Source organism: Ambystoma mexicanum, chromosome 3p (assembly GCF_040938575.1).
Source record: "Ambystoma mexicanum isolate Mex_15411 chromosome 3p, UKY_AmexF1_1, whole genome shotgun sequence".
Lineage (NCBI taxonomy): Eukaryota > Metazoa > Chordata > Amphibia > Caudata > Ambystomatidae > Ambystoma > Ambystoma mexicanum.
Genome location: NC_090925.1, coordinates 346,856,702 through 346,871,745, shown reverse-complemented (window position 1 = coordinate 346,871,745; position 15,044 = coordinate 346,856,702). Strand labels below are relative to the sequence as shown.

Below are 15,044 nucleotides of genomic sequence, written 5' to 3'. Positions count from 1 at the left end.
CAACATCAGGGAGACTATTGCATTAAACAAATTGCGTATTGTATTTAAACAGATTAGCAATGCATTTTTACATGATGGACCTGAATTTCTCAATATTGATAAGGCAGTTTTTAGCGAGTGTTACAAAGATGTTGGTCAGTTCTGTGCTCTTGTTATTGGATTGAATTGCAAGTAGTTCAAAGCACCCACTTCTGAAACTAGCACCATAAACTAATGAAATCCCACCAACAAGAACAAACCAAATCTGTGTTCAAGCAACAAAAAGAAAAAAAGAAAAGAAATGGCCGGTACTCTTACAGAGTTAAGAGCAGTAGGATCACTGTTTGAGCATACTTGTAAACAGATCACTGCGCCAAGTAGACTTGCATGAGACATTAGGGGTTTATGAATTCTCTGCTGTATCACAAGCATTGTTTATTGATTATGGAATTAGGCACCTTTGCCAGCACATTTTTCTTTTTTTTTTTTTTTTAAAACTGACTGAAAACGTGAAGTCAATATCGTCAGCACCTCGATGCAGCACCACAAACATCAAACTCCATAAACAACTTCCAATACTCCATTTGAAAACAACTGTACATTTATTGGCAACAGTACAAGCTTTGGATACACCAAAAGAGGACACATTGAAAGATCAGGCTGAAGCATTCACCAAAAAAAAAACTCATGGAGTACAACAAAACACTTGGTGTTTGCACATACAAACATACAACTGTTATGAAGGACTGGGGGAGGGGTAAAAATCGCTCCTGTGCTCTGAAATACAATGTGATCCAGACTCCATTATTCAGGTAGAAGGATTGTGTTTGAAAAACAGACGCTGTCCACCGTGTTAGTGTTTAGCAAACAGTCTACCCTGCACGGCATGGCATGCAAGGATTGAAGACATGGTGAACTATGATCAGGATTCTCACACTGTACCGAAATTAGATTGACAGCATACATTATTTCAGCAAAGGCGTTAGACAAGAATTGGTGCAGTCACACTGTGTTAGACTACACAAGACTTATCAGCTTGGTATTAGGTAACGCACCTTTTGGTATAGGTCTGTACTACACATGTTGGTAGTGTGACTGTGCAGCCAGGCCTTTCTCAAGAGGGGTAAATGTGAGCTGTAGAGCTGTACAAATGAAATCCGTCAATACTAGTAACTAAGTAACACTTACACTCAAGGTTTCGGAAGTTAATCAGTTTTAGTAAAGCATTCTTTAAAAGTGCAATTGTTTTAACAGTCACGCAAACTTTGGAATTACTTTTCAAAATCAATAAAGCTGGAGAATACTCTTTGGAGATGCCAATACGTTTCTCCTACACCCTGAAGTGACTTCCATAACAAGGATAGTATTGCATTCATATATAACACCATTACCAGTATACTCTTTAGACTGAGTTTCAGAAGGAAGGGTTAAAGAAAAATAGAAAAAGGTTAGAAAATGCATTTATAATGCGAGGACAATTTGAATCCTCCAATGAAGTCTAGGTAAGCTTTTCCCAGCAGAAAGTGTTCAACAAATTTCACCCTATGAGGGACAAGCAATGCCAAAGTCAATGGATTCAGAAAGGTGCCTTTAGGGAGCCAGGACAGCCAAAGTCATTTGGACAAAGTCAATAGTGCTGATGCACTTCTTGGATAAAAGTCTTTCACAAGTCAGATAGTAATCACTGAAGGCACACAAGCCGTTAGCCTGTGCAAAGGGAGTTTAAATCAACTCAGAAAGTTAAGCAGGTGCAAATCTCAAGTGAGAAAGCACAACTTAAGGCAAAAGCCGGTAATGTGGCTCTGTGGACAAATGCATCCGCTACAGGGGCCTGTGTTTGTCCTCATGGTCACAGGTTCGAATCCCGGCAGGTCCATTCAGCCCTTCATCTTTCTGAGGTTGATAAAATGAGTACCATCACGTTGGGTAACAATAAGACATGCATTACTCACCGTAATAGCATTTCTGATGATTGTATCTGCTTAGATTCACATGCTGTGCATATGGTCCGACATCCAGTGGTAACCGCAGAGTATTGCATCTCGTCTTTCAAGGATCGAAAGGGGGGCGTCGGAATAGGCGTGTCTGTTAACACTATCCCTATCGTGACATGTATTGTGTAGTGTACCCAAAATCCCACATACGCCGAGGTCCCTCCGATTGTATTTTTCTGCCATGAGGGAGCACAAGGCTATTTGTGAGTGAGTACATAAAAGAGAAAGTAGTAAGACGTCTATGTTCCGTCCACCCGAGTGGAGAGGCTGGGTGGGTGGCATTTGAATCTAAGCAGATACAATCATCAGAAATGCTATTACGGTGAGTAATGCAGGTCTTCTGATGCTTGATAATCTGCTAAGAATCACATGCTGTGCATAGACTAGCGAGCAGTACCCGGAGTTGGAGGTGTGTTGTGAAAAGGAACAATAGTTAAAAGATGTCTTAGTATTGCTTGTCCCACCTGAGAATCAGATCTACGAGTGTCTAGGCAATAGTGTTTTTGTAAAGGTGTGTACAGAACTCCAGGTTGCTGCTTTGCAAATGGACTCAAGGGGAACATTTGCAATGAATGCTATGGAAGCCCCAGTGCCCCGAAGTAGAACGTGCTCTAGGCTTGAAGGGCAGTTCTCTTAGCAAGAGTGTAGCATAGTGAGATGCATTTCACAATCCACCTAGAGATTGCCGATTTAGAGACATGATCCCCTTCTCTACCAGCTGCCACGGAGACGAAAAACTGGTTCGTCTTCCTCAGTGGTCTAGTTCTTTCCAGGTAGAACATGACTGCCCTGCCCACATCCAGAGTGTGTAGGCTTCTTTCGGCAATGTTAGCGGGATTCTCGAAGAAAGTAGGTAGTTCAATTGATTGGTTCACATGGAACTTTGAAATGAATTTAGGCACAAATCGGGGATGAGTGCGCAGAACCACCCTATCCCTGTGGACTGTAACGAAAGGGTCTAGAACCGAAAGGGCCTGTAGTTCACTAACCCTTCTGATAGAAGCGAAAGCCACTAGAAAGGCTGTCTAATAAGTAAGGTCTTTGAGATTTGCCTTATACATAGGTTCAAAGGGAGACCCCATAAGTCTGGTCAGAACCACATTTAGGTCCCATCCGGGAGCTGGGTTTGAAATGGTGGGGTGGGGGGGGGGGGGGAGAGAATTAATTCTTTTAACCCCTTCCATGAAAGCCTTAACAGGTCTTTTCCACCACGACACCTTTTGTTGCGATGTAGTGGAGGCTGAGAGCAGCTAGGTGAACCTTTAGAGAGTTAAAAACAGTCCCGAGTCCAACAAGTGAGTCAGGTACAACACAGGTAGGAGAGCAGTCAATCGGGTTGATGCTCTTGGTATTGCACCAGATGACAAAGCGTTTCAACTTACTGGAATAGCAATACTGGGTGTTAGGTTTCCTAGCTTCCCTAAGTATGTCCATGCATCTCTGAGGGAATTGAAGGTGTCCGAACTCTATGACCTCAGGAGCCAGGCCGCTAAATTCAGAGTTTGTGGGCATGGGTGTAGTGTTTCCCCTCTGCCCTGAGACAACATGTTGTATGGGCAGGGCAACTTCATAGGAGGGGAGAGGGGCATCAGGTGAGAGAACCAGGGTTGGCGGGCCCACAAGAGGGCCACCAATATCATGGTGACTGGTTCCTGGTGTGTCTTGTGCACAACCTTGCCGAGTAGGTGAGTCAGGGGAAAAGCGTAAACAAATTTCCCTGACCATGCTATCCAGAGTCCGTTCCCCTTGGAGCGGTTCTGGGGATACCTGGAGGTGTAGTCTTGGCATTGGGCGTTCTCCTGAGTGGCAAACAAGTCGATCTCTGGGAAGCCCCATTCTGCGAAGACGTTGGAGACAGTGTCTTCGTGTAGACGTCATTCGTACTCTGTGGGCAGTGGAAAATCTCTGCTTAGCACGTCCGCTAGAAGGTTGAGTTCGCCAGGAATGTGTTGGGACAGCAGGAACAATTTGTTTATGAGAGCCCAGATCCAAATGTTCTGGGACAGCTTGGATAGCCCTGGAGTGTGTGTGCCCCCCTGTTTGTTTAGGTAATACATGGCTGTGGTGCTGTCTGTCAAGACCAGAACTATTTTCCCCTGTAGCTGTGTCTGAAAGGCCTTCAGTGCTTTGAATACTGCTGATGGTGCTAACAGGTTTATGTGGTTGGCCGCTCCTTGTGGGGACCACACTCCATACACTGTCTGCTGTAGCAGATGAGGGGGGGGGGGGGGGGGGCTCCCGCAACCCTGTGAGAGATGTGCCTGTCGTGAGAGTGGCTTCTACTGCAGGGTTGGTGAAGGTCTTCCCCTTCAAGAGGTTTTCCCTCGACCACCACTGCAGAGAGAGAATGAGGGTTGTCCGCTGGTCTGACAGCACTGGCTGTTGAGACACTCTTGCATGGGATGCATGCGCAGCCGCGTGTGAGGAACTAAATAAATGTACAACGCCATCATTCCTAGCAGTCGCATGGCCTTGCGTACCGTCACTTCCCGACTGGCTACATATTGAGAGATTTGAAAAAGCATGATCTGAACCCTCTCGTTGGTGGGGAAGACGAGGCCATCTTTGGTCTAAATTAGAGCCCCCAGAAACTGTTTGACCTGACTGGGGTCCAAGTTGGATTTCTTCTCGATGGAGAATCCCAGACTCAACAAGAGGTCTATTGTCTTCTGAGTGTTCAATAGGCATGTTTCATAAGAGTCCCCTATGTAAGGGTAAACCAGGACGGATAGTCTGCGCAGGTGTGCTGCCACTACTGCCAGGACCTTCGGAAACACCCTTGGAGCCGAGGCAATGCCGAAGGCGAGTACCTTGAACTGGTAGTGCTTGTCCTCTATCGTGAACATTGGGTATTTTCTGTGCGCTGCCAACATTGAAATATGAAAGTATACATCTTTCATGTCAAGTGTTGCCATGTAATCCCCCTGCTTCAAAAGTGTGATAACCTGCAGAGTTACCATACAAAACATTTGAGGTTTGACAAATTTGTTTGCTGGGCGCAAGTCTAGCACAGGGCGCATGGGGAGGTCCTTTTTGGGTACAAGGACGTACACTGAATAAATACCCTTGTTTACCTGCAGAATAGGGACAGCTTCTATGGCGAAGTGCTTCCACCTCTTGTATCAGAATCCGCAGATGGTCTGGCCTCGGGCGTCTTGCTTTAGGCAGTCTGAATTGTGGCGGTCGGGCAAATTCCACACAGTACCCGTGGGCGACCATCTTGAGAACCCACTGGTCGGACGTTATTTCCTCGCATGCCAACAGGAAAGATGTTAAGCGCCCCCCCACCCCGACCGGGGTGACATGGGAGGGGACCTGGATCCGTAGGTCATTTCTGACCAGAGGCTGCAGCTCCCCTGGAGTTGGGGCCTCTGCCTCTACCTTTCCCGCGCCACTGTCCTCGGGGTGTATAGTTGGCGTGGGTGCTGGATGCCTGTCCCGAGTTCCAGGTATTTCCAATATTCTACTGATTGTGTGCGGCACGGGATTGGCCCCGAAAGGACCGGCGGGAGCCGCCCCCGCTCCCGGGGGGAGGGTATTTGTGTGATTTGCTGAAGGGACTTCAGGGTCTCATGCTCCTTCTTGGCAGTCTCGAGGGCATCGTCCACTGCCTTAACAAAGGGGTTTGTATCATCGAAAGGTTTATTAATAAGAGCTGCTTGGGTCTCTGGCTTGAAGCCCGAGTTCCTAAGCCAAGCATGCCGTTTGCGCAGGGTGCCCTGTGCCAGGGATCTTCCTGCCGTTTCCGCAGTATCCAGGGTATTTTTCAGCACGTTCCGATTGACGGTCTGCCCTCGGCCACAACGGCGAGTAATTCGTTTTTTGCGGGTTCAGGCACCTCCTGGAGACCTTCATGCAGTAGGTTCCACTGTAAATCAGCATAACTGGCAAGCAACGTGGTGTTGTTCACTATACGCGTGTAAAAAGCAGCTGCTGTGCCGATACGCTTTCCCGGGGTTGTGTGCTTAGCGCTGCGATCTCGCACGCCTCTGTCGCCGGGTGTTTTCCCCATAGTGTGACGTCAGGCCCATCAGGGTGGGGGACGGGCATGGTGGACCCTGAAACATCCGCCGTTTGGTCAATGGCATCCGACACGGATGACTGGGGGGAGGGGGTAAGAGGATCCAGCCCACGGCATGCAGTAGGCCGCCCACCGCTTAACGCAGCGCTCCTTAAGCGTCTTAGGGTGCAGGAGTCTACAGGCCGCGCACCGCGCTTTGTCGTGGTAAAGGGGTAGACAATTGTTGCACTTGGAGTGCTCGTCCTTCCAAGGGTATCTGACCCTGCAAGAGGGGCAAAACATAAATGGTGTCCTTTCCATAGCGAAAGGCAATAAAGGTGATGACCAGACCTGGGGAGCAAAGAGGGGGGGGAAAAAGGAGAGATAAAGAATATGGCCACCCCGACCCTACTCTCCGTACTGTGGAGGCCGGCCTGAGGGCCCGGCCACGTGGACGGCTCCGCCGCCTGATCGTAGGCGTTGAAAGTCCACCGCAGTCTTTGGCGTAGTACATATGGAAGCACCGTTGAATGGACGTTTTAAAATGGGATAAATCGACAAAGTCGATGAACAAGGTAATAACAAATGTCTCTTAAGAAAAATCTCTGCAAAGGGCAACCAGTTATCTGTGCAGAAAAAAACAAATCTGAGGGACCTCGGCGCGTGAGGGATTTTGGGTACACTTCACGTCACGATAGTGTTAGAGACACTCCTATGCCGATGTCCCCTTTCGACCCTCGAAAGACAAGATGCAATACTCAGCGGTTACCACTGGATGTCGGACCATATGCACAGCATGTGATTCTAAGCAGATTAACAAGCATCAGAAAAATCGTTAATGCCAGGATGCCCCTTCATGGGGGTGAACGTACACTTCACAAATACGCATGTTATGTTACCTCTGGTTAGAAGAAAAGTGGTCCAACTGGATTCCATCTTGCTACAGCCAAGCAGAACCTGGATCCTGAGCATCAGTCGTGGGGGACAAGAGGGAGGACGTTTGGAGGGCTTATGCAGCAGTACTCGGGAAGGTCATCGGCAACTACGGGCTCGCTTCGATTCAGCTGCACACGGTTTCAGCCCTACGCAAACAGCACTGATGCAGAACGAATATCTCCGGTTGAACCTTCCTTGCTCCCCGATTCCTGGACTCTCGTGACAGGACTCTGGATTTCCTGCTTCTGGAGTGTCCTTAGGAGGATCCTGGAGCTTTTGGCCGGATTTGTGCTGCGACAGAACATCTGTCATGGACACTCGACCCATGTCATTGGGCTTCTGCGGCAACGGAGAGGCACAGCATGTCGGGGATTGCGCCAAAGGGTTAGTTGGTCCCACTAACCCAAGGGAAGAAGTCATCCTGTCCGGAGCTTCTCTGTCGACTCGAAAAAGAAGGTCAGCATAGCAGCATGAATTCACCAGGAAATTCAAGGTCCAGGAGGTTGCAGCGGGCTCTCTTCACGGTTTCTCCATCAGATGTTTCTTCCAGTGGTCAACTAGTCCCAAAACCCTCGCCTTTTAAGCATGTTTCCCATTCATTAAAAGCCTAACCTATCAATCGCACAGCAGGGTGGATGTCCCAAGTCCTGCAAAAGAGCTGGGGATCTCTCAGGCTGAAGGGAATTAGCACAGAAATGACAAGTCTCCCTAACAGGTGTTCACAATTCATGACCTACTAAAGGATGCTGTATCATTTTGTTATCTCAAGGTATCCCAGTATATAAACATATTTCCCAAGTTAAAATAAAGTAGCAAATGCTCCACAGGAAATACTACAAGTTGGAGCATCCAATTAAACGTACAAACATGAACATGGGCAGTTTAAGACACCATAAATTTGCGAGTAAAGGTTCTTATGACCACTTTTTTAGGCCTCAAAATCTTTCAAATGAGACCTTACAAATTCAAAAATCAGTCCAAATTAATTGAAGATTGAATTAACTTCGTTGGTGGCTATCAAGACGCCATCACTTCTACACGCCACACACCACACTGACACCATATAAACAATTTACATATTAGTATTTTAAGATTACAAGATCATTCGCACCTTTTCCTCACTAAAACTGCCAGGAAGTTACAAATGCTTCCTTAGCAAGAAGAACATGTTCAGATACCTTGCAGGTCTTTAACTCCCTAGCATATATTGGTTTTTAAATATTGGGCTTGAGTGCAACAGTGAAATAAGCCTACGAGAGTTTAAGAATGCTTTGCATTCACCATCAATACTCTCGCGGGTTTGGAAAAAAAAAAAAAAAGCACCGCACCCAAAATAACCTTTTACCTGCAATGGGAAATAATAGGCCATTTTAGCTTAAAGGCCACACACGCAGTGCATGTTCTAAGCAAGAATGGTGTGCCACAATCCACCATCCCGGGGGAGTGGCTGGGGGATAGGGGGTGTAAAGGCGAAGTGGCTGGAAACACATCCAGACTGACACAACAGCGGCCAAATGGAGGAACAACTGGAGAGATAAAAGAACAGGAATTCGAGAAAGGAGAGCTATCGACAATACAAGATACCCACAAATCTATTGCAATAAATGTCAATACAAAAAGGGAGAAGGAAAGCCAAAAAAAAGCTCCAAGGAAACAAGACAAGGAATTAAATGATGTTCAATTAGGAAATGCATCACACTCCCAGCTCTTTAGCAGAAATATGACGACAGAGGGCGAAAGTCCTAGACGCTGCCCCCAGCGAGAGGCCCAGTGCTTACTCGCCAATGCTCTCCCCTAACCCCTATTGCATCTTAATCAGAGGCCTTATCAGGGGCACAAATCTCATGCGACGTCTCGGGTTTACAGTGTAACCTGTGGATCCGAATGCTGGCAGGTTTTATTCTGCCCGATTAATCCACAGAATGCTCTTTAAGGCATTCCCGTATGTACCGGCCAGCTAGTTCCCTTTCAGCCAAGTCGCACATACCACAGCGTCATCCACTAGCCATCACTGGAAGTTCACCTCTAGTTCAGAGCCAAATTAAAAAATGCATTATGGGTTTGTAAAGTAGCCCAAATGCAAGCCTTTACCTCTAGAAAATGGGGTTAGTCTTCCGTTTTGCCTGAAAGAAAACAAATAGCCATATTTGGTCATGGCCTCAGTATGTATCGGTAGGCAAAGACAGGAGAAACCAATACCTGATTCTTGAATGTCTGAGCAGCACACACATTTTGAATGCTTTCTAAGCAAACGTCGAACATGGCGACCACCAGTTATTGGGTGGCCACCAAATATTTGAACAAATGCACCCGAATGACAGTTTGTACTCCGGTCCCAATGGTCCAATAAAACATGAGAGTTTGCACTCTTAGCTTGGATAATGCTGTAGGTGTCCAAACTTAAAAATGCATGCAAAGAAGCCTTGCAAGTGCAACTTTTGAAGACCAGCCAGATGGTGGGGAATCAAACCCTTGTTGACATCCTTGCCTGTTCCAAAGGCGAGCGTGTTGCCACCCAAGCCGTCCTCCCGACTCAGAGAAGAGTCCATCATGTAGAGCAATCACCAACATAAGCAGGCCTCAAGATTTGCACTAGCCACCGACCACTGGCAATTCACACTTGGCAAATGAGAAATGCAGTAGTGTTTGAATGTGGAGAATTGAGGGTGCATGTACATAACATGCCAACCCTCCCGATAATTATAATCCCAATGCAATCCTATGGGAAAATGACATTCTCTCGATTCCTGTTGTGAAAATCCCTCAGTGGTTCCAGAATATTGGTATGTCTGCAAGTAGCGTTTTATTCCAGACTAGTGCCTTCCAACTTGAAACTTTTTACCTCTGCATAAAGCTCCAGTGCTACAAAGCACCTTCACCGACATCAAGAAACTAAACCAACATTATAGAACCGTAACCCTCATCATAGAGATGACTTGCTTGCAAGCCCCAATTTGTAAGCAGTTGAGATGTCTTACCCAGAACACATCGTACACAAACAGTCCACCGAGAAGTATGCAGCCAGTGCTGACGTTGTTCAGGTGCAGTAGTTCCACGCCATTTAGTGCGAATGCCAAGCCAAAGAGGTTATTTGCTATCCAGTGCTGGAATAAAGATCATGATCTTATAAGCAAAGAAAATCAATTCTGAATACCATTTAGCAAGAAATCCAAGGAAATCCACCAACCACAACGCTTTAAGAAGTCCCATTCAGGAGCCTATTGAGCCCATAAGCTTTGGACAAACGGCACTATCAAGGTGCCAACAATAACTATCACTCACCAGTACTCTGAATCAGCTCATGGGATCATCAGTGTTCATCTACCATGAACCACAGCACTCCAAGCTTGACCAGCGGGTTTTTAAAATGATGCTAAAGCCCTGAAGTATCAGAGGACTGAAAAATAGATAGGGCCACTATGGTTTGGCTGGAGCTTACTCTGTCAAGAAAAGTTCTGCTAGCCTTCCAGTTAATTTCAGAGATCATGCTACAATGTGTCTAAAGTGAGAATCCTCCCTCCGTGACAAGGAAAATGTGGCACCATGCCAATCAAATGGCACTTAATTAAAGCTTTCCAGAAATAGTCTCACTCAAACCCCTTCTACTCCCTTGGCAGACACGAAAACTAGTGACATTACAACTCTTCTTTTGCCAACATCTAGACCATGGCCACCACAGACTTCCAATGGTTTACACAAGGTGTAAGGAAAACAGATATATGTATTAAAGAGTTCCAAGGAATGAAAGGCCAGACACAGGAAAACAACTCGCACTGTGCACCACATCTTGCCAGAGCAAATGATAAATGAGCAGCAAAAGGTGGAAATTGCAGGCAAATACCCCACACCCCCCCCTCCCCACACCCCCCCCCCTCCCTTACGCTGCTTTGATAAGGTGCACTTTCACCATCTACTCACCTTTTTTAGCATGTACCAGACCCCGACAATACTGCTGAGGGCCACGCACACAAGGTCCTTGGTATCAAATTCATAGTTTAGGATTTCTGCAATACACAAAAATAGTTCAGCAAAGGGGAACATTTTGCATCAAGCCAGGAAAAACTTAAGCAGAAGCCAGGCAGAAAACTAAGATGCTTCAAGCCAGACAAGGACAAGCAACAGACAGTGGCTACCAGTTATATTGTTTTGGCTCTCCATGAACAGCCACCAGGCAGCCAACCCAACCAATCACTAAGCAAAAAGTCACCAGGTAGCAAGAGGGTCACCAGGCTGCCAGAGCAGCTAAGGGTCACCAAGCAGAGAGGAGGGATGAGAGGGCCACAACACAGTGGAATAACATAAGCAGAGAATGTTAGAGGACAACGTGTCCTTGGGCACTCTACCATTACCATCTTGCGAGGGCAAAAACCTCGGGTCATCTTCGACTCCACGCTCTCCTTCACCGCTCACATCTTGGACCTTGCCAAGACCACCCACTTCCAGCTTCACCTCCTTAGAGGCATTCTCCCTTTCCTAACCTTCCCCCAGAAGCTCAATGTCTCCAGAGCTCTCGTCTGCTCTAGGCTGGACTACTGCAACAGCCTCTTCATCAATTGCCCCCTTTCCTCCTTACGCCCCTACAGCTAATACAGACTAGGGCTGCAAGACTAATCTTTGGCCTCAAGCCCAGGAACCTATCTCCCCAGCACTAAAATCTCTCAACTGGCTCCCGGTGGCCGCCATCATCAAATTCAAGACCCTCTGCATCATCCACAAGGCTTTCTGGGGCCTGGGACCACACCATATCCAATGTTCCCTCCCTAAATACTCCCCTGCTAGAGCCCTCAGCACCTTTAACTCCAACTCTCCAATTGTCAAACGCTTCTCCAAGCAGAGAGTTGGTGGCAGGTCTCTTTGGCTGGTGCCTCCCTTAGGAACAGCTTCTCAGATTTTGGTTGGACCTCCTTAAGTTCTGTACATTTCTCCAAACTCTGCTTTTCTCTACCTCTTTCCCTTCCTTGTTAATCACTGCACTGCCGCCGAGACTGGTGGCCTGGTCCATCTCACAGGATACCAGGCCTTCTACCCAGTTGTCACCAGCACCCTCCCCCTCTCAGCAGCGCCCCTTGCGGTTGTGCATCCCATCCTTGGGATTCGTCCACCCTAGCACTTAACCTGAGGCCTCCTCCCTTGGCACTTCCCTCCCGTGCCTCCACCAACACTTGTCCAGACCCCCGCCACTCAACTCCCCCTCCCCTTCACCCATCTCCATCCCCTGCACTTATCTTCACTTCACTTGCACGTCCGAATGCCACAAGGCCTAGTGGAACCACAACTGTATATTGCCGTTTTGTTGCCAATGTTATTTACTCGCCTTGTTCCCACCCCACGTTGCCTTGTGGTGCCTTGAACACCATTTGTTGCATAGGCGCCTAACAAATGCTCAATACATAAATAGAGAGCAGAAGTTGTAGTGAAGCAATAGGGTTTTTTTTCTTGGTAATATAGCAGGGTTTTAAATTGCTGGGGGCTATTCAGCTCCTGGTTATAGCCTAGTCGTGCCCGGTTGGCATAATACCACTGCTAGCAGGAGCTACATTTGACTCGCTATGAAGAGAGGGTCCCAGAAAAGCACCCCCCCCCCTCAAACCCCATGAACAATACGGCCAGAAAAGTCAAGAACGCACAAAGTCACTCATTATTCGGGCAACCCTCCCCCCCACCCCCCCCCAAGTGCACCACTGACTGACACGTATGCTGAGAGGTATTTTCTCATTTTCTCAGACAGCCATTCCAACCTTATCCTGTGAATTATCTTTATGGATACATGTGCTTCAACAGTGATTTTGGATCCCAAAGTCATAATGGACAGAATTGACTAAGTACCGAGAAACAACTGTGCGGACGTCACTAGCTGCGTTAGTCATGAAGCACACTCGCAACAATACACAGCCTTACATGGACACACACTTGTTTACACGAAGAACATGCTCACACAGGTGTGTAGATAGAGGACAGCTACATATACATGCTGTCAAAGCTTAGATTCTTTTCTCATTAGTCAAACGCAGACACGCTGAACGCAAGGCAACAAAGAAATACAGAGCCAGCTTGCAGATGCTTATGGCAACTAACCCTATGGAACTACAGGAGAATAAAAGGAGCCTGCTAGTAGCAAGTACGACTGACCTATAGGCAACAGCACAATATATGTGTGCAGAAATCATATTATAAGTCTAAAGAACATCACAGAAGGCCTCAAGCCACAGGACAAGAGACGAAGGGGAGTAGAATCAGGCTGCACAGAGCGGGAAGCCAGAGCTCACAGCCACGGTTGGAGATATACAACACATCCCAAGCTTCAAACAGCAAGGGGCCAGCTGCAGAAAAAACAAAAATCATAATTGCAGACGAGAAGAGCAAAATGTTATGGTCCACAACCACGTGATGCGGCCGAACCAGACAATGGGTATTGACCCTTGGTGGGAAGATGAACAGTAACCAAGATAAGAGGTTAAACAAATGTTGCAACGTATAGCGCCCTCTAGAAGGCAAAAGTGGTATTGTTAACAGATACAACGGGCACACAGTCAATTCACATCACCTTGAAAAGGTGCACAGGGGGCTGAGAACCGAACTGGGTCCCAGGCCTGAGGAGACCATTCCCAGCCAATCAGGGGACAGAAATCTAGGGGTGGATGGCAGGGGACAAGGGCCAAGGGCTAATGGTAATCCTGCAACAATGTGGGAAGGGGCAGAACAGCCACCTGACAGGAGCAGCCCAATCAAACTAACATGTTAATCTATACTCCCTACCACTGCAAGCACCCAACCAGTAAGGGGAATAGGTTTTGCCCATGTTGTGACACTATTTTTCCACAAAAAGGTCCAGCACAGGTTAGGGAGTGGAGAATCTGGGAACTCCTTGTGACTGTCCTGTATGATCCCAGTTTAACTTGCCCATGGCGGAGTCCTCAGTTGTTCGGCCCTTGGGAGAGCAATCCCCAGACCTCTGGCATACCGAGATCCCTCCAACAACTGGTAACTTCACAAAGGTATGCGTGCATGGCATGTCTGTTTGGTAATATGTATAAACGAGGAACATCACCAATTGAGACATTTAAAGCATTATGTGTCACACAAGGGACACAAATTGATAGTTTGCATCTCATACGAGAGTTAAACTTGCGGTTCCAATAGCTCCTGGCTCCCAAAGGTGACGCCGTAAAATCAGGAGCTGCTTTTAGCTAATCAAATCCCTGAAGAACACTCATTTTATAGAAAATAAGAAGTGGGGGGTTTGTTTTTACTCTTTTGATTAAGAAAGTAGCCAATAGCCTGTTGAAGGAGCAACAAGATTAAAGTAACTGGGTTCTTCCCAACAGTTAAGACTGATCATTTTTACGTACTGCTTTCTTTGCCTTTTTTATATTATTCTGCATTTATTACCATTAACACATGCAAAGACAGTATGTGTGTGCCTTTCTTGCTCAGACAAATATGTAGTGGCAGTTCTGAAATCTCTGTACTCGGCCCCTTAAATAGTGCCAGTCTTTTAAATCAATGAACAGATGATTTTAAAGTGTGAAAAGGGTCCACCACTTCCTGTAAACCTCTAGGGGCGCGAATTCTTCCCCAACCACCAAACAACTGACTGCAGAAAGTTCTAAAATGGCATCAACTAAGAAGGGGAGCTCCAGTCTAGTACACCGACTAATGACTCCCCCGTGAAAAAACAACGATCCCTCTACCTCGTTTCAACACATCCTCTGATAGCAAAAAGTACACAGAGAAGCAGCACGAGAAGCCACATGCAAGGGGTGTATTAAAGACACATGAACTAGAGGTTGTGGTTAGACACACACTGCGAGGAAAGGTCATAAATAAACGAGAAGACAGACAGATATACCTTCTTGGTTCTCCCCAGAGCCTTGGACGAAAAGCAGGTTGTACTGTTTGTTGGGGAAGTTATCTGGGAACAAGCGATTCATGATCGGGCTGAAACGAGAAGGAATGTGTGAAGGGGAGGACAAAGCGGTGGCTCAGTAAACCAAATGCAGCTGAGAGTGGGAGTGGCACTACACTGCCACACATCCTAGGAGGAAAAAGTTAGGAGGTGTTAAGTAACATTTTGTAAATTCCAACTGGTGTGGGACTTCAAGATTTATCTCTTGGTATTAGGCAGACCCAACTCA

General features: G+C 46.9%; 1 protein-coding gene across 2 annotated transcripts in view; it reads right to left on the bottom strand.

Moving 5' to 3' along the window:
* HM13 (histocompatibility minor 13) overlaps positions 1–15,044 on the bottom strand; it is a 381,463-nt gene that overhangs the window by 332,326 nt on the left and 34,093 nt on the right. For both annotated transcript variants that reach the window (XR_011304252.1, XM_069650965.1), the window contains exons 4-6: positions 14,759–14,847; positions 10,828–10,913; positions 9,888–10,013 (exon numbers count right to left, since the gene is read on the bottom strand). Coding sequence is in view for 1 of the 2 variants with exons in the window: in XM_069650965.1 (XP_069507066.1) it covers positions 9,888–10,013; positions 10,828–10,913; positions 14,759–14,847 (301 nt within the window). In the remaining variant the exon portion in view is untranslated. The remainder of the gene's footprint in view (positions 1–9,887; positions 10,014–10,827; positions 10,914–14,758; positions 14,848–15,044) is intronic.